Source organism: Dromiciops gliroides, chromosome 4 (assembly GCF_019393635.1).
Source record: "Dromiciops gliroides isolate mDroGli1 chromosome 4, mDroGli1.pri, whole genome shotgun sequence".
Classification (NCBI taxonomy): Eukaryota; Metazoa; Chordata; class Mammalia; order Microbiotheria; family Microbiotheriidae; genus Dromiciops; species Dromiciops gliroides.
Window position 1 is genome coordinate 451,185,557 of NC_057864.1, and position 27,897 is coordinate 451,213,453.

At 44.7% G+C, this 27,897-nt stretch overlaps 5 protein-coding genes across 5 annotated transcripts; 2 read left to right on the forward strand and 3 right to left on the reverse strand.

Moving 5' to 3' along the window:
- The first annotated feature begins 98 nt into the window (after positions 1-98).
- LOC122755238 (histone H3-like) lies at positions 99-1,227 on the forward strand. The gene has a single exon (XM_044003561.1). It carries the CDS (start codon positions 99-101, stop codon positions 834-836), a length of 738 nt encoding a protein of 245 aa, XP_043859496.1. The 3' UTR covers positions 837-1,227.
- Positions 1,228-1,533: 306 nt separating this feature from the next.
- LOC122754288 (histone H1.4-like) lies at positions 1,534-2,502 on the reverse strand. Its single transcript, XM_044002582.1, has one exon. The coding sequence runs from the start codon at positions 2,378-2,380 to the stop codon at positions 1,721-1,723; it is 660 nt and encodes a 219-aa protein (XP_043858517.1). The 5' UTR covers positions 2,381-2,502; the 3' UTR covers positions 1,534-1,720.
- A 19,940-nt stretch (positions 2,503-22,442) lies between these two features.
- On the reverse strand, positions 22,443-23,162 carry LOC122754196 (histone H2B type 2-E). Its single transcript, XM_044002385.1, has one exon. The coding sequence runs from the start codon at positions 23,131-23,133 to the stop codon at positions 22,753-22,755; it is 381 nt and encodes a 126-aa protein (XP_043858320.1). The 5' UTR covers positions 23,134-23,162; the 3' UTR covers positions 22,443-22,752.
- A 304-nt stretch (positions 23,163-23,466) lies between these two features.
- LOC122754194 (histone H2B type 1-M-like) lies at positions 23,467-26,583 on the forward strand. Its single transcript, XM_044002383.1, has 2 exons — positions 23,467-23,833; positions 24,827-26,583. The coding sequence occupies exons 1-2, from the start codon at positions 23,467-23,469 to the stop codon at positions 25,192-25,194; spliced, it is 735 nt and encodes a 244-aa protein (XP_043858318.1). The 3' UTR covers positions 25,195-26,583.
- LOC122754195 (histone H2A type 2-B) lies at positions 23,943-24,499 on the reverse strand. The gene has a single exon (XM_044002384.1). The coding sequence runs from the start codon at positions 24,473-24,475 to the stop codon at positions 24,083-24,085; it is 393 nt and encodes a 130-aa protein (XP_043858319.1). The 5' UTR covers positions 24,476-24,499; the 3' UTR covers positions 23,943-24,082.
- Positions 26,584-27,897: the final 1,314 nt, after the last annotated feature.

The window sequence follows — 27,897 nt, forward strand, 5'->3', positions numbered from 1 at the left end:
GGGAGAATGGGAGTGAGGGAGAGGAAAAAACGAGGAAGGCACGGCCCGGCACAACTTTTTATTCAGGAATTAACAGAGAATCCGGTTCTGGGAGATTAATGAGGAGCCCAGAGCTGCGGAGCGAGCGAGGGGTTTCCCGGGCGGGTGGGGTAGGGTTGGGATGGAGGGGACGCGAGGCGGGGGGGGGGGGGGGGGGTGGGGGCGGGGCGTGGCGGCCGAGAGGCGGCAAACCGGAAAGCGCCTGGGACGTCCAATGGCAAGGCACTGGTGTTGGTTTGGGTCCCCAGCCAATCGAGGCGCAGCGCGGGACTTTCAAAGTCCTCCAGCCCAATCAGGGTGCTTCTGCGTCTATAAAGGCTACCGGCTCGCGTGCAGCTCACAGTCGTGTTTCTGCCCAGGAGAAGCGCATCTCTGCTCCACTTGCCATGGCCCGTACCAAGCAGACCGCCCGTAAGTCCACCGGTGGCAAGGCCCCTCGCAAGCAGCTGGCCACCAAGGCTGCCCGCAAGAGTGCTCCAGCCACAGGTGGTGTGAAGAAGCCCCACCGCTACCGCCCCGGCACCGTGGCTCTGCGAGAGATCCGTCGCTACCAAAAGTCGACAGAACTGCTGATCCGCAAGCTGCCGTTCCAGCGCCTGGTGCGTGAAATCGCTCAGGACTTCAAGACGGATCTGCGCTTCCAGAGCTCTGCCGTCATGGCCCTGCAGGAGGCCAGCGAGGCGTACCTGGTGGGGCTGTTCGAGGACACGAACCTGTGCGCCATTCACGCCAAGAGAGTGACCATCATGCCCAAGGACATTCAGCTGGCCCGCCGCATCCGTGGCGAGAGGGCGTAAGGCGCTGCTTTTCCCCTCGTGGAAAGTCCACACCCCAAAGGCTCTTTTCAGAGCCACCCACACTCTCACGAGAGAAGCTGTGATCGTACCAAGTTCTCATTCCCTTGGTTTCCCGTCACCCCTCAGTGTGGCATGCGTGCATAAGTTAGCTTGCGTTCGTGGGCTTGCGGCGCCCAACTGAGTGCGGGGCAGCCCCCCTTGCCCCGCAAGCCCACGAACAAGACTAGTCTTGGGAGGGACGGCCAAGAGTTATTGTGATTGTAGTAATTCGCTCAACTGGTGTGGGGTTTGCGCGCGCAAACCAGTTACCTCCTCGAGTCGGGTTTTGACGTTGTTCCCCTCTGGTAGGCAGGCAGATGGATACTCTTGGCCCTTGGCCACTTTCGGGAAGACCAACCAAACGGTATCTCTTTTTGTTTTCGGAGTCCTTCGTTAGGTGGTTTGCGCGCGCAAATCGGTCAGGACTTCACCATCCCCCGTTTCCCCCTAAAGTTCCCGCACTCCTTTTTTCCATTTCATTCAGAAAAAGTAAAGGCAAGCAACAGGCGCAGCCGCCGTCTCCCCTCTTCCCCCCCCCCCCAGCCACCCTTCCACTAAGGGAAAGCCTATTGTGTGTGTGTGTGTGTGTATATATATATATATATAGTACGTAGGCGGGGGAAGGGGGCCGGAGAGAAGAAAGGGCATTTGGGTTGACTTGATATTTCATTATTTTAGGTTTATTCATTTCATTTTTTAAAATTAGAGGTACAATCTGGATGGTGATTGTAACTTGTAACTAATTCGTCTGAGGACCTGCATTTCGGAGGGCTCAGCTCTTTTTCTGAGGGGAGTGGGTGGCTCTGAAAAGAGCCTTTGGGTGTGACAAGTTTCGAGGGCTAGCTCTACTTCTTGGCTGCCGCCTTCTTGCTTTTGGCGGCTTTGGGCTTAGCTGTCTTGGGCTTGGCCACCTTCTTGGGCTTGGCCGCCTTGGCCTTAGCGGGGCTCTTGGCCACCTTCTTGGGCTTGGCCGCCTTGGCCTTCTTCGGGCTCTTGGCCGCTTTCTTGGCGGCCGCCGGCTTCTTGGCTTTCTTCGGGCTCTTCTTCACGCTCTTCTTGGCGCCCGCGGCCCCCGTCGCCTTCTTGGGCTTCTTGGCAGCGCCCGCAGCCTTCTTGGTCTTGGCCGAGGCCGGCTTCTTGGCCTTAGCCTTCGTGTCGGCCGCCGGGGCCTTCTTGTTCAGCTTGAAGGATCCAGAGGCGCCAGTGCCCTTAGTCTGCACCAGGGTGCCCTTGCTCACCAGGCTCTTGAGCCCCAGCTTGATGCGGCTGTTGTTCTTGTCCACGTCGTAGCCGGCGGCCGCCAGCGCCTTCTTCAGGGCGGCCAGGGACACGCCATTGCGCTCCTTGGAGGCGCTCACGGCTTTCGTGATCAGCTCCGACACCGGCGGCCCCGCGGCCTTGCGCCGCGCTCCCCCGGCGGCCGAAGCCCTCTTGCCCTTTTTCTTGGCCGGGGTCTTCTCCGCAGGGGCCGGGGCAGCGGGAGCGGCGGGTGCCGTCTCGGACATGGCAGCGAAGGGACGGTACAGCAGCGACAGCGAGAAGTCACTAGAGGACGCCGCGGACTCGCGAATAAGCGAGCTCCGAGCTGACCCACTTATATATAGGTAAGGGCTGCCCTGTGATTGGTGCGCCGTCCCAGCCCTCCTCGCCCGTAAGGAAGGAAAATGGCTTCGCTGGAGAAGCGTGCAAAGAGCAGAAAATGGAGAAGGGCGAAGGGAGGAGCCAGCGGGGGGTGGGGGTGGGGGTGGGGGAAGGGTGTGGGGGGGGGGGAGGAGAAAGAAAGAGGGAGGGAGGGAGGGAGGGAAGGAGGGACCCACGGATTGCAGCCCGAAGGGGACCAGACTCTGCTAACAAATGCATCAGGGGCTTTGGGGTTTGTTCTGGAGGGAGACACTCGGTGCCTTCCTCAAAACGCAGCCGCGTCAGCTAAACCAAAAGTTCTTTGGCAATTTCTGGTAGCCTGGGCCCATTTAGAAACTCCTTTTCTGGACTAGTAGCGTTGGCGTTTCGGAGGCTGGGGGTGGGGTGGACTAAGGAGCGGGGGGGGGGGGTATTTTCGAATTTACTAGTAACTGCACGCAGCGGCCACCCCCCGATTTTCGTGAAAGTAGCCTCAGGTGCTTCGGCGTTCTGAGCAGAAAGCGTCCTGGAGCTCCCGGGACGTGGGGGTGGGGGCAGTTGTTGCTAAACTCCACTAACGTAGAAACTGCTGATCAGCAACAGTAAAGTCCCCACCAGACCAATCGTTTCAGCAGACGCCGGAGGGAGTACAGCCGGCCGCTCGGCTAGCGATGAGGTGGAAAATTCGCCACTTAGGTATAAACTAGGTGACCTGCACGTTTCCTCTCACCAGACTTAAGGTTCTACTACTGACTTGGCAACTTTTGCGCAAGATGGGAGGCGAGGAGGCCTCTGGAGCGCCTCGGTATGCACAGCGCTATCGCTAGGAACTAACCGAACCCAGGGGTCTTCGGGGCTGCTCCCGCCAAAGCTGTGACTTCTAAAGTGCCCTAGTTACTCTTCTTCCCCCCTTCCCTTTTGGTAATCATTTAAGGCGAAGGGGGAAGGGGCTCTAGGGTTTGAGCAGGACCAAGAAAGGCAGCACAGCAAAAGGCGCCAGGGTTAGGGAGATCACTTAAGAGCACTCAGAGCTGCGCAGAACAAACTGAGGGACACCTACTTTCTTCAGGCCCACGGCGGCATCCCTTAACCGAGGGGCCCCCGAGACAATGAAGACAGCTTGGAATTTCCCCCCACCCCTAGTGTTGGAGGCCCAGTTCCAAAGGAATCTCAAGGGTGGGTCACCCCGGAGGCGGGGATCTGGTTGCCTGGGTCACAACAGTAGGACAACCACTTCCCAGGGACTATACAAATGCGAATCACGGACTCCTCCGTTTTCCATCCATACCCACTGGCTATGGAGTCAGGAGCACCACCACCCATCATTACCTCGGCCTGGGGAGGGGGGGAGGGGGCGGTGTCCAGGAAAGATTGCTTGGACTCTGTTGCTTCTCCTTTTGACCTGCCCAGGGCCAATCACATTACTTGAAAGCACTTGGAGAAATGAAAGGGTGAGACGTGAAGCCTCAGATCAGCCCCTTGAAGTCGGGAAGAACACTAAATGGGCCCCTCTGACTTGTTTAGTTGAAGTCCTGGACGGTCCCATTAGTCTACAACCCTTTACAGTGGGTAAATGCACTGGTTCTCCATTCACAAGTGCCACACAGTAGGTTCCAGAGAACCCTTTTATTCTCTCAAACCGTCAGAGCAAAGACAATGGCGGAACCCTATTTTGTGCCCCAACCTAATTCATGGCTGAATGGAAAGAACCACAGTAGCGGTCCCTCGAGTCCCTATTCTTGACACAGGTAACACTGGGAACATGGGCCTGCTTCCATCCCCACAGCAAATAGCTCTTTCTCTGTGATTTTTTTTTTAAACAAAGGCAAATGCACCGTGCGTTCAAGCATTAAAAATTCAAAAGCTGAAGAAAAAGGGGGATGTATCACAGTAAGTAAAGCCTAGCAGTCACTCTCTAAGTATTGAGTGTTGGTTTCTTGAGGACTAGAATGGATGAGTGCATTCTGTGAGAGAAAGAGGGAGGGGAAAGATTCAGGGTACCTGGACATCTGCCTGTAGCGATAGCGACCACTAACACTTGGTGACGGGGCAGCTAGGTGGCGCAGTGGATAGAGCATCGGCCCTGGATTCAGAAGGACCTGAGTTCAAATCCGACACTTCACACTAGCTGTGTGACCCTGGGCAAGTCACTTAACCCCAATTGCATCACCGCCCCCCCAAAAAAAAAAAAACACTTGGTGAGAGGAGGTATTTCTTCTCTTTGCCCAAGGCACCCCAGTCCCTCCCAACTCCTGACCTCCTATTTCCCGGAAGTGCTACCTAGTCCCTGAGAAAAACCTAGGGACTCAGGAGAAAGCCAACAGTAGAGGTCGAGAGCATGGAAGGAAAGACGGGTCCCAGAGACCCTTCTTTCTCTCCCTTCCTAAGAGCAGCAGTTGTAGCTGCCTGATGGCCCGGACCCTCCACCAGGACCTTCAGCACCCTGTCTCCACACATCCTCCCCATCTGGCCTCTCCACACCCCTTTGTGGAGGAGCCACCTCACTCACTCACTTACTCATTCTTTTACTCCTAGAAAGAGATCTGAGAAAGAAATAGGCAAACTGACTGAATTATCTCTTCTCCTGATCTCTCACTTTCTTGCCCCCCCCCTCCCCCCATTTCCCCCACCCTTCCCACCACACAGATACAGCTGCCTGACTGCTGACCCCCGCAGGCAAAGGTTAGGAAGGCCAGCCTGGGGGTCAGAAGCACTTCATCTCCCCGGGCCTTGTGTATCACAAAGAGCTGGGGGGTGGGGGGTGGGGGGTGGGGGGTGGGAGCTGTCCAGACAGTAACTCCTATACTCTGGCAAAGCTGGAGCAACATACTGGCAACTGTTGCCAGAATCTTTGAAGCTTCGCTTGCTAACAAGCTATGTCCAAACTCCTTTTCACAGGCACCATCCAGAGGCTACAGAGTGTCAGGAGCCTGGCAGGGACCAGAATAACCCAGGTCCCACCCCAAACCCACATTTGCTTTTCCAGGAACAAACTGCAGGCTTCTATGGCCTTATATTAACCTGTGTTTTCTAGACCAGGGCAAACAAAATCCTTTTAGGTCTTGGGTGTTTGTGAAATACAATCCTTTTAAAGAGTGTGTGTGTGTGTGTGTGTGTGTGTGTGTGTGTGTGTGTGTGTGTGTGTGTGTGTGTGTGTGTGTGTGTGTGTAAGACAGACAGACAGACAGACAGACAGAAAGGAATTTAAGTATATTGCCTACATGCAAAGAGTTCAGGATCCATGGTGGGGTGGGGGAGGGGGAGAGCACCCCCAACACTCCCACAAGCCCCCAGGAAGAGTCCCCTCCACTAACCCTTTTTCTCTGGGTAAAACCTCAGTAAGGTATCACATCCCCTTGTCCTCAATCCCCATTGCCCCCTAATGAGTCCTTTGTCTCTCCCATGAACAGGTGCCAATTTACCAAGAGGGATCCCAGTGTACTGGTTCCAGTGCTGGGCTGGGAGCCAAGAAGATCTGGGAAGCAGTCCCACTGTAACCACTTAATAGCTGTGTGACCTTGGTCAAGTCTCTTGACCTCTTTTCCTCCCCTCTAAAATGAAGGGCTTGCACTCAATCATCTCTAGCTCTAAATCTATCTGTGCCCCTTCTTGTTACCCCACTGCTGGTGAGAGATTCATCTCAACTCTACTCTTTGGATGACACCTGCTCCATAGCTTGCAGAACCAGAGGACAGGGACTGCAAACAGAATACGAGAAGGCCTATCTACACTCGGGCCTATGGACTTGGTGCCCTGGAAAGAGGCCTACACATTTCCATGGTCCTCTGGGGGACCAAGTGGAAGCTGGAGGAGGATCTGCAGGAGAAGTGCAGCAAGGCTCAGAGCCACATGGAGACCTTTGCCCTGGGAGTTCAGGGTCATTGATTCCATAGGGAGCCCAGTGTTTTTTCCCCCTTGCAGGGAGGACTGACTGCACTAGTCCCAGGGCAAGGCAGAGGCCCTCTGGGAAAGAAAGAGACTAGCCCTGACTGTGATGACAAATGTATCTGATTACAACTCCTTTCCATTTTGAGAGGTGGAAGTTGCGGGGTAGGGAGAGGTGTTCAGTTTCAATAAAGGCTCTTCTCTAGTCAGTGCTTGCTTAGGCCATTCATAGGTAGCGAAGTGGCACAGTGGCTAGAGAGAGAGCCCTGCGCCAACACTGTCGGTAAGACCTGAGGTCAAATCTAGCCTAAGACACTCACTGACTCCGTCACCCTCATTGGAAAATAAGGTCCCTGTAGCACCTATCTCACAAGGTTGTTGATGTTTTGGTTTGGCTTGTTCTTGTTTAGTGAGGTTGTGATGTACTTGGCACAGTGCCTGGCACTTAGTAGGTACTAAATGTTAATACTTTCCCCCTATTCCCCAGCCCCCTGCCCCCAGTCTTTCCCATTTGCTTGCATGGGGTGTGTGTGTGTGTGTGTGTGTGTGTGTGGAAAAAAACTAGAAACCAGAACAAATTCTGGTGTTCCCAGATGAATTCCTGTGGTAACGTCTTGAGATACAAAAAAAAAAAAAATTTTTTTTAGGAAAGAAGCCCATTGCATCCTTGGATAGCTCTATTTAATGTTTTATTGGTTCCTTTTGTTTTGACACCAATGTCTTTTCCCTTTGGACACCACATCCCCTAGTCCCCCCCACCCCCAACCTGCAGCTGAACCCTTGCTTGGAACAAAAATAAAGATTTAATCAGAACCTGTAAGATACTGAACCCACAGACAACCTATGCCACATTCTACACCTGTAATTGCCTGGTCTCCACTGACTGGAGTGGGTAGGAATTGTGAGGAAATAATTATTAATAATGAATTTCTATGCAGTAGTAAATGACACTAGTAATGCAGTGTTTGATAAACCCAAAGACTCCAGCTTCTGGGATAGGAACTCAGTATTTGAAAAAAACTGCTGGGAAAACTGGAAGATAGTATGGCAGAAATTAGGCATAGACCAACATCTTACACCTTATACTAAAATAAGGTCAAAATGGATACTCGATTTAGACATAAGAGGTGATACCATAGGTAAATTAGGAGAGAAAGGAATAGTCTACCTATCAGATCTTTGGAAAGGAAAACAGTTTATGACCAAACAAGAGATAGAGTATATTATAAAATGCAAAATGGATGATTTTGATTACATTAAATTAAAAATTTTTTGTACAAACAGAAGCAATGCATCCAAAATTAGCAGGGAGGCAGAAAGCTGGGAAACAATTTTTGTGGCCAGTACGTCTGATAAAGGCCTCATTTCTAAAATATATAAGGAACTAAATCAAATTTATAAGAATCTAAGTCATTCCCCAATTGAGAAATGGTCAAAGGATATGAACAGGCAGTTTTCTGATGAAGAAACCAAAGCTATCTATTCCCATATGAAAAAATGCTCTAAATCTCTAATGATTAGAGAGATGCAAATTAAAACAACTCTGAGGTACCACCTGACACCTATCAGATTGGCTAAAATGACAAAAAAGGAAAATAATAAATGTTGGAAAAGCTGTGGGAAAATTGGAACACTAATGCATTGTTGGTGGAGCTGTGAACTGATCCAACCATTCTGGAGAGCAATTTGTAATTATGCCCAAAGGGCAATAAAGCTGTCCATACCCTTTGACCCAGCAATACCACTTTGGGGTCTTTTTCCCAAAGAGATCATGGAAAGGGGAAAGGGACCCACATGTACAAAAATATTTATAGCTGCTCTTTATGTGGTGGCAAGGAATTGGAAGTTGAGGGAATGTCTGTCAACTGGGGAATGGCTGGACAAGTTGTGGTATATGAATACAATGGAATACTATTGTGCTGTAAGAAACGATGAGCAGAAGGAGTTCAGAGAAACCTGGAGGGTCTTGCAAGGGCTGATGATGAGTGAGATGAGCAGAACCAGAAGAACATTGTACACAGTATCATCAACATTGAGTGTTGATCTACTGTGATGGACTATCTTCTCACCAATGCAATGGTACAGAAGAGTTCCAGGGAACTCATGATAGAAGAGGATCTCCAAATCCAAGAAAAAAAAAAAAAAAGAACCGTGGAGTATAGATGCTGAATGAACCATACTAATTCTTTTGTTTTTGGTGCTGATATTTTTTCTATTTTGAGGTTTTTCATCATTGCTCTGATTTTTCTCTTATAACATGACTAATGCAGAAATAGGATTAATGTTATTATGTGTGTATATATATATATAACCTATATCAGATTATCTGCTGTCTAGGGGAGGGAGGGGAGGAAGGAAGAAAAATCTGAAATTGTAAAGCTTGTATAAACAAAAGTTGAGAACTATCTTTACATGTAACGGGAAAAAAATAAAATACTTTATTAATTAAAAAAATAATAATGAATTTCTAGGGGAAACCCAGGCATTAGTTTTTTGCTCCTCTCTCCCCTCACACCAGAAACCTGCCTGGGCACCTTAACAAAAGGAATGAATAGCGATTCTTCTGATTAGCTAGGGGAAAAAGCACAACTAGATGTCTGGAATTTGATCTCTATACTACTCCCCAAGTCATGTCAAATCAATGGAGCTGAATGATGCTAACCAATTAGCTTAGATCAGTGTATGGTGACCCACGCCTACCAAAGGAGGATAAAAAGACTGAGCCATGATGGGTTTGCCTCTCTTCTTCCCTGGACCCTCTTTTATTCTCTACTCATCCTCTCCTCACTCAGTATGCTGGGTATGTAATTGTTTAGGCCTGTAAGCCTATGACCAGTGGGGAAGTCAGGGAGACACGCAGTCAATTCTTCAATAATAAGTGATATTAATAATAAATGCTTATTGCCAAAACTGGTGCAATAGCCATTAATATATAATTTAGTGATTTTTTTTTTGGTGAGGCAATTGGGGTTAAGTGACTTGCCCAGGGTCATACAGGTAGTAAGTGTCAAGTATCTGAGGCCGTATTTGAACTCAGGTCCTCCTGAATCCAGGGCCTGTGTGCTCTATCTACTGTGTCACCTAGCTGCCCCAATTTAGTAACATTTTTAAAAACAGCCTAGTCTCCAGATAATTTAAATAACACAGAATGAATTTTCCCCATCATTTTTCTAGATCCGGAAAGGTTGTTTTGTGACCTTTCAGTCTGATTTGGGGTTGACACTATGCATTCATTCTGTACATAAGTTGTCACTTTGCTATTTATACTTCCTTCTGCATCAGTTCCTACAAGTTTCCCAGGGTTTCTCATAGCTCCCCATAGCCATCATTTCTTGCAGGGAAAAAAAATATTCTATTGCCTTTATAGCTGCATACCCAATTTACCCCCCCTTTCTCTCCCCACCCTGCTTTTTGTTGCCACAACTTTGCAACTTTGTTTATTTTGGCCTTCTTTAGCCTTTCTCCTCCTTGGTTTATATGCCCAGAAAGAGGATTGTCATGTCAAAAGGCATAAAACGTTTAGACCTTTTTCTTACAGCATTCCAAAATGTTCTCTCAAGTTGACCAGTGCACTCTTCCACCAACATCAGGTGACTGTACCAATTGAAAGGGGCTAAAATTCTAGCTATACTGTCTAAAAATCTAATGAGTGCTCGCCAATAAATTAGAAGCTTTAGCAAGAGTTTAGACTTTTAAGCATTTATTAAGGAGCATAAGAATTTGGTGAAGAGAGAGAAAGAGGCCTAGATGCCTACATCTAGATGCTCCACTCTCCAGGAGGTCCTGACGAAAGAGAGAGCCTCGCCCCTTCTTCATCCCACAAGCCTCCTGTCTAAACAGGAAACATCAAATGTCACTTCCTGACGACAAAGAACTGACCTTCCAAGCCACATGGCTTGCCCTCAGACGCCTACTCCTCATGGCGGAGCTTTCCTACAGTATCTCTCCAGCAGGGGGCATCACTCCAATTGTCACACAATCCTTTTTGAGACTTCTCATACAGCCCAAAGTGACAGAGCTTTTTAATCTCTTCTATTTGTGACTTAGAGCCACCTTTCCTTACTTACACACACACACACACACACACACACACACACACACACACACACACATACATATACATATATATCTTGTCATTCTTCTTTACAAAGCTATTTTTCCTTTCCTCTGATCACTTATCCACTCAGGAATGGTTCCTAATCTTATGGATTTGTGTCAATTCCCTGTCTATCCAGGATATCAGACTTTTGTTCAGGATATAGGTACCAGATATTTTTTCCTCCACTTCACTGTTTCCCTTCTGGTCCTAGCTGCTTTGTTTTGTTTAGACACAAGCCTTTTAATTTTTAGGTAATACAAATCATCTATTTTGTCTTTTAAGATCTTCTACCTTGTCTTGTTAAGGACTTCTCCACCACCCACCCATGATGGTACAAAGTAGTTTCACACTCTCTCTTTTATTTTTTTTTAAATGAAGTTACCTTTCAAATAAGTGTCAGAAATCTATTAGGGGCAGCTAGGTGATTCTGGTCCAAGATAGTATCTACTGTATCCCGTAGCTTGTTTAGGAAAGTTTTCTCTAAACCTCCCTTATCCAAAAGTGGAATGTTTATAATATAGTTTTCGTTGACTCTTTGTGACCCCATTTGGGGTTTTCATAGTGAAGATACTGGAGTGCTTTGCCATTTCTTTCTCCAGCTCATCTTACAAATGAGGAAACAGAGGCAAACAGGATTGTCACTTTCCCAGCATCACATAGCTAATAACTGTTTGAGTCCCCATTTAAATTCAGGAAGAGGAGTCTTCCTGACTTCAGCCCAACGGTCTATCTACTTCACCATCCAGCTATCCTATTGTACATATTTATATAGGACTTCAAAGTTTTCAAAGAGCTTTAACATGGGTTATCTACCATCACATCCTCACAGTAGTTCTGCAAATTAACATATTGCAATATTTATGTCCATTTTACAGATGAGATGATCTGCCCATAGCCACAGAACTAATAAGTGTTGGGTGATAAGATTCACATCTTTGCTGATTCTTAGTCTAGCACCCATTCTACTACTAGCCAATATCAGCTAGCAAATAAATACTAATTTATTTGATTTATTGATTTTTTTTTAAGTTCTAAGAATTTAGGAAGGAGAACCACTATGGGATCCGATGATCATGGAAAGTGTCATGGAGCAAATTACTTTCTCCCTCCTTCTTCAGCTGCCCCTACCCCAGACCTAAAGCAATCCTTTGGTAGCACAAACTCCTTAGCATAGCATTCAAGGCCTTCTATAATCTTGCCACGATTTGCCTTTCTAGCCTTATTTCCCACTCTTTGGGGAAAACTGCCTCAGTTTACCAAAATAACTCGAGAAGACCACCAAGTCAAGCAGAGACAGATTTATTACATTCTTGTAAGATTGGGCAAACTCAATAACTGAGTCGCAATAACCAATACATAACTTGAGCTTTTATAGTAACGTTGGTCGAGGGGGAAGTCCCCATGCACACTAGGGTGAGCTCACAATCTAACATCCAATCCTGTCTCACCCAGGATGCATGTTTAGCTCATGATCAATGTATGGAGACGGGCATACGTGTTCCAGGAACAAGGTCAAACCAAAGGAAGAGGGAAGGGGGGGGGGGAGTGACAGAGGAATCACAGTTCCCACTGACTCCCCCCTCCCCTCTCCTGGCCCCTATCTCTAAAGATATTCAACTTGAATAACAGGAAGAGTCACTCAGGTGTTTCAGCATTGTTTTGTGGTCCTGTTAATTTTAGAAGGATGACAGGGTTAAAATTTATCTTCGGCTATGTTGGGAAATCAAAGAAATAGAATAAAGAATAAAAGAATAATCCATTGTTCGGACCCCAGGGTCAAGGGGATTCTGCTCTGAGAAAAAGAAACATGTCACTTAACATCTGGTCTCAACTTAATTGTTGCATCCTGTGCCGAGCACTGTGATCGCCTGCCCTTTCTTCTTGAGTCCCTAGTATTGAATTGGTGGGCGAACTCCCCGACCCACTCCACAGGGACTGGAGTTCTGACACATGATGGATTCCAGATAAAACTAAGATGTAGCTGACAAGTGGGGAGACTGAGCAGAAGTAAAAATACTGTCAATTGGCAATAAAACTTAAAGGAGACAGTGAGAATTTGACAAGCAATAAACTTTTACACTAACTATACTGGGATGGGGCTAGGTATCTTCCAGACCCCAACCTCAGAGTTTAATTTGACTCAAATCCATAATCATCTCATACACCACTACTCATATATATACATGTTTTTCCTCAAATCCTACTCTTTCTACCTCTGAGATGAGCTTTTGTTTTGCTCATTATGCCCATAACCTGTCAATGAAATTCTACCCATTCTTCAAGATTCAAGGCACATGTCACCTTGTAGGATCATCAGATCCCAGATTTAGAGGCATGACCTGATTTGAAGTGGAATGGAACCTTAGAAGTCATCCAATCCAGATTCTTCATTTAACAAATGAGGAGAGCACATGCTGTTGAAAAATGACACTGATAAACTTGCTCAGTGCAGGGTTGCCACAAATCTTCAATTTGTACAAAATGTATTATCTGTGAAGTGCAATAAAGTAAAGGGTAGTAAAAAAAAAAATGAGGAAAATTATTTACAGAGGAAGTGATGTGACTTGCACAAGGTCACACAGTGACTGAGTCACTATTAGAATTCTGGTCCCTTCCATATTCAGCTTTCTTTCCAGAGCATCACAATGTCTCCTCTGTAGCTTCAAGAAAGTCATGTCCTGGGGCAGCTAGGTGGCGCAGTGGATAGAGCACCGGCCCTGGAGTCAGGAGTACCTGAGTTCAAATCCGGCCTCAGACACTTAACACTTACTAGCTGTGTGACCCTGGGCAAGTCACTTAACCCCAATTGCCTCACTAAAAAAAAAAAAAGAAAGAAAAAAAAAAGAAAGTCATGTCCTGAGGGAGGCTAGGTGGTGCAGTGGATAAAGCACTGACTTTGGATTCAGGAGGACCTGAGTTCAAATTCAGCCTCAGACACTTGACACTTATTAGCTGTGTGACCCTGGGCAAGTCACTTAACCCTCATTGCCTGGAATGCTTTCCCTTTTCCACTCTGATTACTGACTTCCATGGCTTCCTTTATCCCAATTAAAATCCCACCTTCTTTCAGAATCCTAACCCAAGGGGCAGCTAGGTGGCGCAGTGGATAAAGCACCGGCCCTGGATTCAGAAGGACCTGAGTTCAAATCTGACCTTAGACACTTGACACCAGCTGTGTGAGCCTGGGTAAGTCACTTGACCCTCATTGCCCCCCCCAAAAAAAAAAGGTTGCAAGGAATCCTAACTCAGTACCTTTTAATTCCAGTACCTTCCCTCTGCTAATTATCTCCTATTTATCCTGCATATAGCTGGCTTTGTGTGTGTGTGTATATGTGTATGTATGTATGTATGTATGTGTGTATACATACACACACACATACACACACACACATATATATCACCACCATGGGTCGGGTGGAGAAGTCCTTAACCAGACAGGGTAGAAGATTAAAAAAGATTTAAAAAGACAAAATAGATGATATGTATTACCTAAAAATTAAAAGGCTTGTGTCCAAACAAAACAAAGCAGCTAGGACCAGAAGGGAAACAGTGAAGTGGAGGGAAAAATATCTGCTGCCTATATCCTGAATGTCTGATATCCTGATTAGACATTAGATATCCCTAGTACTTAGCACAGTGCCTGGAACATAATAGGCCTGCAATAAATGTTGATTGATTGGTCATACCACTCACCTGGAACACTGCAATTATCTATAAAGACATTATATGTTGCCTCCTTGAACATAAAAACATTGAGGCCACAACTGCCTTATGTATTAGTCTATCTCCCTTACCAACTATCACATTATTTTAAACATTGACTTTTCTTTTTCTTTTCTTCTTTTCTTGGGACAGTGAGGGTTAAGTGACTTGCCCAGGGTCACACAGCTAGTAAGTGTCAAGTCTCTGGGGCTGGATTTGAACTCAGGTCCTCCTGAATCCAGGGCCAGTGCTTTATTCACTGCGCCATCTAGCGGCCCCTAACAATTTACACTTTTTGGGGGGGGGGGCAATTAGGGTTAAGTGACTTGCCCAACATCACACAGCTAGTAAGTGTCAAGTGTCTGAGGCCATGTTTGAACTCAGGTCCTCCTGACTCCAGGGCTGGTACTCTATACACTGAGCCACCCAGCTGCCCCATTGAGTTGTTTGGCTTTTTTTTTTGCAGGGCAATGGGGGTTAAGTGACTTACCCAGGGTCACACAGCTACTAAGTGTCAAGTGTCTGAGGCTGGGTTTGAACTCAGGCACTCCTGAATCCAGGGCCGGTGCTTTACCTACTGTGCCACCTAGCTGCCCCTCCCCAATGACTTTTAATATGCTTAATCATATACCTTTGTAATCTCCAGTATATTGCTTCATATTAAGAACTCCAAAAATGTTTATTGAATGAACTATCATTTGTAATAGGACTTAAAGGAAGGATAGAATTTGGATTCAGTGAAACAGATATCAGGGCATTTCAGGCTAGAGGAATGTAACCTCCTTGAAATCAAATACTATTTCATTTTGTCTTCACTGCTTAGTACCATGGCTGGCTCATTGTTAGTAATTAATAAATGTTTGGTGATTGTAAAAAAAATGTAAAGGGAAGCTAGGTGATGCACTGGATAGAGCACTGGCCCTGGACTCAGGAGTGCCTGAGTTCAAATCCAGCCTCAGACACTTGACACTTACTAGCTGTGTGACCCTGGGCAAGTCACTTAACCCCCATTGCCCCACAAAAAAAAAAAATGGAGGCAGGAAAGTATAAATAACATTCTAGAGTTAATGAGAAAACCAGTTGAGCAGAGGGGATATGGAACATGAGACTGTGGCTAACCTTGAAAATATGTAGTCAAGACTTCTTTCTAAAGAGAATGGAGAGTTGTTGACTTTTGTTTTTAAACCAAAGCACAAACCATTTTGTTCTTAAACCATTTGCTCTGAAATGGTCAAAAAGGTCAAAAAGTTTTAGGTTATATAAAAAAAAATTTAGATAATTCAACTTCACCTTTCCCCTCTCGTCCATGACCCAAATGTGCACTAGCACAGACACCACCCACCCACCCACACCATACATACTTGAGTTGTAGTAATCGTCCACTCTTCTCTATATTTCTCAATCAGATATTCTATTTCCTATATAGAATGTATATTATATTTCCTTTTGACCTAAGTAATTATTCTTTGCAGAAACTCATCTACCTGACTTTTAAATATACCACCTAAAGGACAATCCTTGCTATCTCTTGAATATTCTGCTCTTCCATTGTTTCAGTTATCATCTCCAAGCTGCTGATTTTCATATATACTCATCCAATCCTAACATCTCTCAACCTCCTGCCTTACATACTCCAGAATTATCTCCAACTACCTCTTCCACATGTCTAACTGGATGTCCCTTGGATATTTTAAACTCAATATGTCTAAATCTGAACACAATTATCTTCTTTTCCAAAAGTATTCTACTCTTCCTAGCCTCTCTAAACGCCTCACCTCAGTACCATCTTCTGCATCACCCAGACTTATGAGGTGTCATCCTTGTCTCCTCATTCTCTCTTACCCCCTTTATTCAATATTTCTCTTTGTGCCTCCTTCTCTCCTCTGACATGGCCACCATGTCATCTTCCACCCAGCTGTCAAATTGATCTTCCTAAATAAAAGTTCTGACCTTGGCACACCCCTATTGCAATGGGAAGGGAATAAGCATTTATATAGTGCCTGGCACTATGCTAAGCATTTTTTGTACATTTCTCACTTGACCCTCATAACAACCCTAGGAGGTAGGCACTATTATTATCCTCATGTTACACAGGAAGAAAGTAACACAGACAGAGGTTAAATGACTTGTCCAGGGTCACCCCACTAACAAGTATTAGAGGCTATATTTGAATTCAGGTCTTCTTAACTCCAGACCCAGTAGCCTATCTATTTGTCATATTTTCAAAATCAAATAAAAAATTTTCTGGCTTTCAAAGCCCTTCATACCCAGATTTCTTTTTATGTTTCACTCCCTTCCATCACTGGCTTTTTTGCTGTTCCTTCTCTAACACTAAACTCCATCTCTGGACTCTATTGCCTCTTCACTAGCTATGATCCCATGCCTAGAATTCACTCCCTTTCCATCTTTGCCTCCTGGCTTTCTTCAAACTAAAACCCTGTTGTTGGTGGTTTTTTTAAGTATATTTTATTTTCTCCTAATTACATGTTAAAATGATATTTAACATGTTATTTTTTTAGTTTCGAGTTCCAAATTCTATTCTTCCATTCCTCTTTCCCTGCCCCACTCCCTGAGACAGTAAGCAATCTGATACAGATTATACATTGTGCAATTATGTTAAACATTTTCTTATTTGTCATTTTGTACAGGAAGTCTCAAACAAAAAGAAAGAATGAAAGAAAGTGAAAAATAGTAAGATTCAGTCTGGATTCAGAAAATATCAGTTATTTCTCTGGAGGCAAATAGCATGCTTCATCATTGGTCCTTTGGGATTGTCTTGGATCCTTGTATTGATGTGAATAGCAAAGTCATGCACAGTTCATCATACAATATTGCTGTTACCATGCACAACATTCTCTTGATTCTGCTCACTTCACTTTGCAAAAGTTCATGTAAGTCTTTCCAGGGTTTTCTGATACCATCCTTTTTTTTTTTAATTATTTCATCAGAAGTATTTTATTTTTGAAAACTTCTCCTCCTTCCCCCCCCCCTTTTTTTTTGGTGGGGCATTGAGGGTTAAGTGACTTACCAAGGGTCACACAGTTAGTAAGTGTCAAGTGTCTGAGTCTGGATTTGAACTCAGGTCCTCCTGTATTCCATCACTATCAAATCATATACCACAACTTGTTCAGCCATTCCCTAATAGATGGGCCCCTAAATTTCCAATTCTTAGCCACCACAAACAAAAAATAGCTGCTATACATATAAAATTCCATCTTTTCCAAAAAGCCTTTCTCTTATCCCTAAAGCTAGTACTTTCTCATTGTTAATTATCTCCAACTTATCTTATATGGACATAATTGTATATTGCCTTTCCCTTTAGACTGTGAAGATCTTTGAGAACAGGGACTGGGTTTTTTTTTGTTGTGGGTTGTTGTTTTTTTTTGCTTTCTTTTTTTTTAATGTATCCCCAGTGCTTAGCATTTAGTGTGTACTTAATATGTCTTTGTTGACTAGACTTCCAGGAGTTCTTTCAAACATTTCCCTCAACCTTCACCCTTAGCACAGCACCTGACACTTAGTAAATGTCCTTAGTAAATGATTGTTGAGGGGGTAGCTAGGTGGTGAAGTGGATAAAGCACCATCCAGCCTCAGACACTTGACACTCACTAGCTGTGTGACCCTGGGCAAGTCACTTAACCCTCATTGCCCACCAAAAACAAACAAAAAAAGGTAAATGTTGACTTCCAAGTGTCAACTCAAACTCTTTCCTTTTATTTCCCATTTTACTAAGCAGAGGGCTTGGCACAGTAATAAACCTTAAGCTTTTTTTTTTTTTAATTCATTTATCCTTTCACCATTTTCCTTTTCTGTTGTCACCTTGTTTCCACCTTATAAAAACCCAGATGGATACTGGGCTGGTCCAATCCTGATAAAGTTAACAACTACTAAGTAATTACCCAGATTTATTATAACTAGCCCATTGTTCAACTGAAATTAAAAATAAAACATCCATTTTATTTTCCATCTAGTCAAAGGCTTTTCTTTTTTCTTTCTTTTTTTGGTTGGGCAATGAGGGTTAAGTGACTTGCCCAAGGTCACACAGCTAATAAGTGTCAAGTGTCTGAAGCCAAATTTGAACTCAGGTCCTCCTGACTCCAGGGCCAGTGCTCTATCCACTGTGCCACCTAGCTGCCCCAAAGGCTTTTATTAAAATGTTGACAGCTTGCTCAGCCTCCATTATTCTAGGATTTGGGTTTATTTCCTAGTGAGTAATTAGCCCAATTACTAGAGTCCCTTAAAGGGAATTCCATATGCTATTATTCTCTAGGAATGGAGAGGGCTACTGCTGGGCAGGCTTTTACCTCCTCACAGCACTATCTTTTTTTGTATATATGATGAAGTAACTCCAGAAAGCAATACTACATCGGTTAACAGTTCTCTCAACTCCAACCATCTTAAGAGATCTATTTTTCAAATTGATCCTAAAACCTAGAGGCCCCCAGAATTGAATTTTTTAAAGAATCCTTTATTCTGGATCTAATTTATCTTACTTCCTATGTATTATAATGCATTTTCCACTACCTTGCAAAGTTAACCCCTTTACATAGATCATTTTAACGTCTAAATAATTTCCTAAGGAAAAAGGAGAGAATTTTTCTAGAACAGTGGTCTTCAAACGTTTTTGACTGCATGTCTCTGAGAAAAATAAATTGATCACACTCCCTGAATACGTATCTTATAAAGCTTACACAAAAATATAAAAAGTTTGAGATAAAATAATATTTTATCCTATAATCAATATCATAGAGAATAACTAGAGTTTACTGAGCAAGAGTGATTATGCCTGTGCTTTGTGAAAATAATTTTAATAGGTGTGCAGAAGATGGATTGGAGAGAGACTAAGACAAGGAGACTAATAAGGAAAGCATCAAAATACTCCAAGAGAGATTGAATGAGTGCCTGAACTGAAGTAATGCATCTCAGTAGTAAACAGGGGGTGAATGCAAGAAATTGTGGAAATAGAAATTACAAGACTTGGCAATTGATTAGATATGTGTGGCAAAGGAGAGTGATGAGTCAAGCAAAATAGCAGGTGATTGAAAAGATTGTGGTGCCTTCAATAGAAATAGGGAAGTTCAAAAGAGGACCAGGATTAGAATGGAAGTTAATGTTATCCCAATCTTCACTTGCCTGCTTATCTTGTGATATTTACTTTTCCATTGAGGCTTATTCACTGTGGTAATGACAGGCAGTGGGTAAGATTGTTTCAGGGTAATGAGGGTTAAGTGACTTCCCCAGGGTCACATAGCTAGTGTCAAGTGTCTGAGGTCACATTTGAATTCAGGTCCTCCTGAATCCAGGGCTGGTGCTTTATCCACTTCGCCACCTAGCTGCTCTCCAAATGACCTGTGACCATGGCAAGTTCCCCACAGAAGGTAGGTTTTGCTCTTCAGAGCAGTGATTAAGAGGCCCACCTCCCCACTTTTAGTTTTAAGTGAAACTGAGTGGCACAGGATGAACAGGCATGGTTGAGTTATGAGTTTCATTGCAGATCTCATTACATTCTCTTCCCCCCTCCTCCTTTCTAACTTTTTCAATTATTGTCAAGGACATCACCATCCTCCCAGTCACCCAGATTTTCAATCCAGGTATCATTTTTTTACTCTGTTCCCCCTCACCCTACTATCCATTCAACTGCCAAATTATGTTATTTCTCCTTCGAAAGTAACTCCTACATCCACCCCACTTCCTACTCTGTCACTATCTCATTTCAGGCCCTGATAACCTGGATGGCAATTAGGGGGCACAGTGGATAGAGTGGTAGACCTGGAGTCAGAATGACTCATCTTCCGTAATTCAAATCTGGCCTCATACAGAGTAGCTGTGTGACCCAGGGCAAGTCACTTAACCCAGTTTGCCTCAGTTTCTCCATCTATCAAATAAACTGCAAAAAGAAATAGTAAATCATTTCAGTATCTTTGGCAAGAAAACCCCAAATGGGGTCATGGAGAGTCGAACATAACTGAAAAACAGAACAACATTGCAATGGCCACTAATTGGTCCCCCTGACTTGTCTCATCCCTCTCTAATCCATTTTCCCCATAGGTCCCAAAATGATTTTCTTAATGTTATGATATAAACATGTCACTCTCCTACTCAATAGACACCAGCCCTCTCTATTGATCTAGGATCAAATATCATTTCATATCTTTCTAATTTCTATTTTATTTAAGTTTTATATAGCTCATAATTAATACAGTAACACATATGATTTACAAGCAAATGTGCCCACCCTGGGGCCATACTTTAAAATGTTTTACTCATAGTGATAGTGAATTAAAAATAATGGAAATAACTAGTCTAGAGGATTATCATTTGGAAGACAACAAGCATTTCATTAAATCATTTCAGCTGAAATTCTAGTTCCTTATTTATAAAATAAAGTCATTGACTTAGATGAGTGATCCTTTCTAAATTTCTAAGACCACTAAGGTTTCTAGTGGTCCATGCTAGGAATATGAGAGAATTTTTTTTTATTAAAATGAAAAATAAAAAGGAAAGCAAACAGAGACAATAACACCCAGAGCTTTAGAATGTAGGGTTTACTACATAAGGTTATGTCAGGGATAGTCTCCCAGAAATATACCTAGTATAATAATCTCAAGCAAACCTAATTGTTCTTGTCCTTTATTGAAGATAATCTAAAAAAAACACAACTGAGGCTCAGGATATTTCTAACTCTAACTATTAATCAATTCAACCCTTAAAAAAAAACAGGGGCAGCTAGGTGGCACAGTGGATAGAGCACCGGCCCTGGAGTCAGGAGTACCTGAGTTCAAATCGGGTCTCAGACACTTAACACTTACTAGCTGTGTGACCCTGGGCAAGTCACTTAACCCCAATTGCCTCACTAAAAAAAAAAAAACACAGAAAGGCAGGTAGTAACCACTTCAAGATGGTGGGGTGGGGGAACAGTGCAGTTCTGGGAAGGGTTTATTGAATTTTAGATTAGAGTTTTCACACAGGAACCACAATTGTGTCACCAGAATTCAGGTCCCTCTCCCTACCTATGGACAAGTAGGGTTAACTTTGGGGGAAAGCATAGGCTTGATAGTCAAAAGGCCCATATTCAAATCCTGCCTTTTCCAGTAATGGCCTATGTCAATTTGGGCAAATTACTTAACCTCCTTTTGTCTACAACTCTAACATCCCTTCCTAGTCAGTAATTGTCTTTTCCTTAGTTCTAGGAATGGGCAACTTCTTTCAGACATAGACAATGATTGATGTTTTCAGTTGCTTGTTTGTTAGGCAACCTTAGACCTAGGTTCTCCCAGATCAGCCATTCTTTTTGCCTTTAGTTAAGTTCCCTTCTAGTCCCACATTAAACCTACCTGACGAATGCTGGCAAAAAAAAATGGTGTCTGTGCCTGCTGTGGTTGGCCAATATTCTCTAAGGATTTACTTTCCTTAGCTCAGCCCATTTGGAGAAAGTGGGAGAGATGGAAGTAGAGGAAAAGGTCTCCAGGGAAGGATTTTCTTCCCCTCAGCCATTCTTTAGAACTTGACTGAAGTTCTTTGAAAGGGGAAATTAGTTTATCCTTTGCTGGGGGAGGGGAAGGGCAAAATACCTTCACTAGGCCTCTGATTCGTGTTTTTTTTTTTATTTAGCACAGTGCCTGGAACATAGTAGACGCTTATAAATATTGCCTGTTTTACAAGGTGAAATCTCTGGGGTAGTTCAATGCTAAATAAAATAGAACTGTTCCATACTGTCAGGCATTCGGAAATTAAGTTTTTTTAAAAATCTTCATGAACCCATAGCAGATTGACGAGAAGGTGGAAATGGAATAGGGGGATAAAAAAGCGTATTCAATATATCGTACAATTAAATACACGCACACAGTCCATAGAAAATACAGTACTGTAGTGGCACGGAAGAGAAATAGATGAGGCTCGAAAGCCCTCCAATGAAGGGAGAGTAACTATTCGTTAACCAATTCGAAACCAGCGAGGGACTTTCGAATTTTAATACTACCCAATGACAAAGGAGTCCAGTGAAAGTGGGCGGGCGAAGGTTTTGTTGTAAAAGGCAAGTTAAGCAGCAGTAAATTATAAATCTTGCTCTCCCCCCAGGCCTCCCCCGCCCCCCCCCCAAAAAAAAAGACCCGGGGCCCTAAGTCTGACTCCTAGCTGGCGTAGGTCTCTTTACTCAAGACCTTAAATTCTATGTTGTCATTGTTACTTCAGAATTCCGATGTTAACAATTGTAAAAAAGTACTTTCAACTCCGGAGCTCAACCGGAGGGTAAATTCCTGGCAACAACCGCTTACTAAAACAGCAACCAAAAGTTAATAAAATTAAGCAGAGATTTAACTTGACATAAAATTTTTAGATTAACCCCAAAGATTTCTAAACCTGCAAGGACTGCAGTTCCAAAGCTTTTAAGTCAACCAGTTTACGTTACTTACATGTGTACTAGCCTATAAGGCCATCTCTAAGACAGCAAGGTAGAGGTGCTTGCACGATTGCGTAACTTTAAAAGTTAGAGCTCTTTTTCAGGACGAGATAGGTGGCTCTGAAAAGAGCCTTTTTGGGTAAGAGCCAGCGTGCCCCTTTCTAAACACATGCTCACTTAGAGCTGGTGTACTTGGTGACGGCCTTGGTGCCCTCGGACACGGCGTGCTTGGCCAGCTCCCCGGGCAGCAGCAGGCGCACGGCCGTCTGAATCTCCCGGGAAGTGATGGTGGAGCGCTTGTTGTAGTGGGCCAGGCGGGAAGCCTCACCGGCGATGCGCTCGAAGATGTCATTGACGAAGGAGTTCATGATGCCCATGGCCTTGGAGGAGATACCGGTGTCGGGGTGGACTTGCTTCAGCACCTTGTAGACGTAGATGGAGTAACTCTCTTTGCGGCTGCGCTTGCGCTTCTTGCCGTCTTTCTTCTGGGCCTTAGTGACGGCCTTTTTGGAACCCTTCTTGGGGGCAGGAGCGGACTTGGCTGGCTCAGGCATGGTGATCAAAGATTTCTTAGTCTAAGAGACAGGAAAGCAGCAGCTAAGAAAACTGGGAAAGTAAGGAAACCAGTGAGCCTGCATTCTTTTATAACGGCAGCATGCAAATTAGGGCTCAACGTGCTCTTTATTCCTATTGGTCAATGTAATGTAATTGCGTTACAGCTACTTTCATTCTATTGGTTTCTTCTGGAGCCTTTTTCAGGCCAATGAAAGTTGATCTTCTTTAACCCCGCCCCTACAGAAGTCTACAAAAGATACCCTATTTATGCTGGAGAGTCATTTTCTCGAAGCTAACGATTTTAAATTTCTGTCTCTAGTTTCTTTCCTGTCATGTCAGGTCGAGGGAAGCAAGGAGGTAAAGCTCGTGCTAAAGCTAAGACACGGTCTTCTCGGGCTGGACTCCAGTTCCCAGTGGGCCGAGTCCATCGTTTGCTCCGCAAGGGTAATTATGCCGAGCGGGTTGGCGCTGGAGCGCCAGTCTATTTGGCAGCTGTGCTCGAGTACCTCACAGCAGAAATCTTGGAGCTGGCAGGCAATGCTGCTCGAGACAATAAAAAAACGCGCATCATTCCCCGCCATTTGCAACTCGCCATCCGCAACGACGAAGAACTCAACAAGCTTCTGGGTAGAGTGACCATTGCCCAGGGTGGTGTTCTGCCTAATATACAGGCGGTCCTGCTCCCTAAGAAAACGGAAAGCCATAAACCTAAGGGCAAGTGATGTAGCACCAGCAAAAAAACCCGCACGTGACACCACCAAAGACAAAAAAGGCTCTTTTTAGAGCCATCCATTTTGTCAAAAAAGAGCTGAAATGCCATTTATTATAAACTTGATGTTTTTGTTTAGTGATAATAGCCCCTTAATCTGATAGATGAGGGTGGCTCTTAAAAGAGCCGTTTTGGGGGGGAGGGGTGTGGAGGGACACAAGTCTAGTCCCCCTTAACGTCTATTTGCTTTTGCCAGGCTTGTGGCTCTCGGTTTTCTTGGGCAGCAAAACGGCTTGGATGTTTGGCAGGACACCGCCTTGAGCAATGGTGACTCCCCCGAGGAGTTTGTTGAGCTCCTCGTCGTTGCGTACTGCTAGCTGCAAATGGCGGGGGATGATACGGGTTTTCTTGTTGTCCCGAGCTGCGTTTCCCGCCAGCTCCAAAATTTCAGCAGTTAGATACTCCAGGACCGCCGCCATGTAAACCGGAGCTCCGGCACCCACACGCTCGGCGTAGTTACCCTTGCGGAGCAAACGGTGCACGCGGCCCACTGGAAACTGCAGCCCGGCTCGAGACGAACGGGATTTAGCCTTGGCGCGAGCCTTGCCTCCCTGCTTTCCGCGGCCAGACATGACGACAAAAGGAACGAGCCCCTCTCTTAGAGAAAGAAAGACAGAAAACCTTCTAGCATCAATTTGAAGTAATTTATAAGACCTGCCGGCAGGCAGAAAGGGAGTCGTTTCATTGGTCAGGAAGGCTGTTTGATTAGAACAACCAATAGGAAAGGAGAATTTTCATCTCATCATTTGCATCGTAGGCTACCAGGAAATGACGAAAACTCATCTACCAATCATTAGCGGGCATCCCGAAGCCTTTATTTGCATGCTGGATCTATAAGTAAAGGGCCTGTCGCCATTCTGTGTCTTTGTACTTCAGTCGCGACTTCAGTGGCTTTGTGCTTTCGCTCACTATGCCTGAACCAGGAAAATCGGCTCCTGCCCCTAAGAAGGGTTCTAAGAAAGCCGTGACCAAGGCTCAGAAGAAAGACGGCAAGAAGCGCAAGCGCAGCCGCAAAGAAAGCTACTCTGTCTACGTCTACAAGGTACTGAAGCAGGTCCACCCCGACACCGGCATCTCCTCCAAGGCCATGGGCATCATGAACTCCTTCGTTAACGACATCTTCGAGCGCATCGCCAGCGAGGCTTCCCGCCTGGCCCACTACAACAAGCGCTCCACCATCACTTCCCGGGAGATCCAGACGGCCGTGCGCCTACTGCTGCCTGGAGAGCTGGCCAAGCACGCCGTGTCCGAGGGCACCAAGGCCGTCACCAAGTATACCAGCTCCAAGTAAGCGGCTGCTCCAGGAGTCACCGACTTCCCATGAAACAAAGGCTCTTTTCAGAGCCACCCACTTTGTCAGAAAAAGATGCTATTCACTTGTTATAAACAAAACACAAATGGCTTATTTCCTTTAAGAAAAAACCTTTCATATTTAGGGGACCTGAATTTAAAATGCATTCTAAAATTACGGGGCTAAGAACCTTGTGTTCAGGTCAATACCTTTTGTAACAGACGATATAAAGGTCGGTAAACGTCGGCCTTTTTCTTTTGCCCCACCCCCCCACCACCACCACCATAGATTAGAATAGAAAAAACCTGCAATTTGTTAGCGGGTAATAGCTGAATTTCAGACAACATAGGTAAATCGATCTACAATTAACGTTCTCCTTTGCCTCCACAAACCTCCCTCGCCCAAGGGAGTGGGGTAATTTAAAATCGCGTCTTTTTGGTTCGACCGTGGCCCTACGCCACGTCGGCTCCCGTTTGCCTAATGGGCTTATTTTTAATAAAAGGTCTTTATTCTGCCCCTGTCTGTCTGACTATCCTCGCGAGACTGCGTGAAGAAAGGGAGTCAGAACTGCCTTAGGTTTCAGGACTAGCAGGTTTTGAGAACTGCCTCTTGTCAATTACCTAGCTGTTTGATCCTGGGCTTGTCTTTTATCCTTCCTGCTCATTACCTAGAGCATAGCGAAGGTGCCGACCTGCATTGGTAGGTGCTTTTCTAATTGGTAGAGGGACTTCCTAAGCTAGTGAAATCACAGGATCATTCCCTATCCTATCCATGAAATACCCGACGCATTCTGGGAACTGGCGGGAATGCCGTCTCCTTGAACGCTTTCCCTTTCCAAGAACTATCTAATTTCCTCTGTGTTTAATCCGCATTTTTTTCACCCTCCTAATAAAGAGAAAGGAATTCGCTTCTGACAACCTTTCTCCACTGTTTCATGGAGATATATAGAGATCCTTCAATCTCCAGTCGTAACCCCTAAAAAAACAGGCATGAACCTAGGAGTATCAGAAAGGGTCCTGAGAAGATGCTGTTTTCATTTTCCTCAAAGTTTGTCCTTTTTTCGTTTGACTAATTCCGCTGCGGTTACGTTTTGTGAGGCAAAGGAAGAGAAAAAGGTGGTGGGGAAAGAATTCTATCCGAGGCTTTGGCGTTCGGGGAAGCTATGCTTAGCATTGCTTAGAACTCTCCAAGAGGAGCTGGATTGGACGCTCCAGCATTAGGCACGCTTGGTGACCAGTGACTGTGTAGCTGCGACCCGGCAGCTGTTTTCCTTCTTGCTGGGACAAAAATTGGGGCTCCCTGAGGCTATGTGGTGCTGGCTCTAATGTGGAGAAGTCTGGAAATATAAAAGAGATGGAGACAATGGAGTTTGCCTCCTGAGCCCAAGAACCTTTCCTCAGTGAGATGTGGTGCTGGCTCTAATGTGGAGAAGTCTGGAAATATAAAAGAGATGGAGACAATGGAGTTTGCCTCCTGAGCCCAAGAACCTTTCCTCAGTGAGATATAGAGAGGCTTGAGAGCCTGCAGTATTTGTGACTGGGAATGTCATACTTTTAACAAACAATAAAATCCCTTTTTCCTTCCTGTCAGTCACAGGTTTCCTCTCTTCTTCCTTCCCTATTTCATAAGTCCTACAAGATGGAAAATGGCTTAGTTTAGTAGGAAATGCACTGACCTGGGAATTATTCAAAAAATCAAATGAATACCCTCGGCCTAATCAATTTATTTCTCTGAATCTATCTGCTTCCATCTTCCAAGTTCCACTGGTATGACTATGGTGATTGCATGGTCTCAGCATAACTCCTAATACTTTCTATCTAAAGCCTCTGGGAAAATGGGGGAAAATGACAAAGCCAGCCAGAGTATTTTCGTTATCACCATCAGTATAATCTACAGCCATTTTCCTTTATTATCTCTGGAGGCTGACTAGGAAGGGCAAGACTGGGACGGAAAAAAAACCTAAGCCTCCCTTTTTTGTTTTTTTTTGGGGGGGGAGGGGGGTGATGAGACAATTGGGGCTAAGTGACTTGCCCAGGGTCACAGAGCTAGTGTCAAGTGTCTGAGGCCAGATTTGAACTTAGGTCCTCCTGAATCCAGGGCTGAGGCTCTATCCACTGTGCCACTTAGCTGCCCCCTCAGCCTCCCTTTTAACTGAGCCAGCCAGAGGAAGTTCAGCTGATTTCTTTCATAAGCAATTGACTTATGCTCCTGAAAGTATCTACAAATTATCCTACTCACTTATCCTTGAAATGTCTTTTTTTTTTAGCTTAGATGCCCCAGTAGCACCAGGATTTGTATAATTAGTATAGACATACACAACACATTTAAAGTGGACATTTATTGAAAATCCAATCTCTGAACAGCATTATTATTAATCATCAAATTAAAACAATGAAGCTTTTTTAATTAGTCAAAAAATAACAACTAAATTTGAAATTATTAAAGCTGGGTTTTAGTACTGCTTCTAGTATTTATTACCTTTCTGAACTTCCACTTCCTAACCTCTAAAATGAAGGGATTAGATAAGATGTAAAAGTCCCACCCAGTCCAAAGCTTAGGTGGGAGCAGTAGATAAAATGGAGAATATTTATTTTTCAAATTCCAACTTTGCAAAGAACTCCCTTTAATCAAAGCTTTCACTTTACCCTAAAATACAGAACCTACTTTTCAGCTTTATTTCACAGACTCAAAAAAAAAATCTCC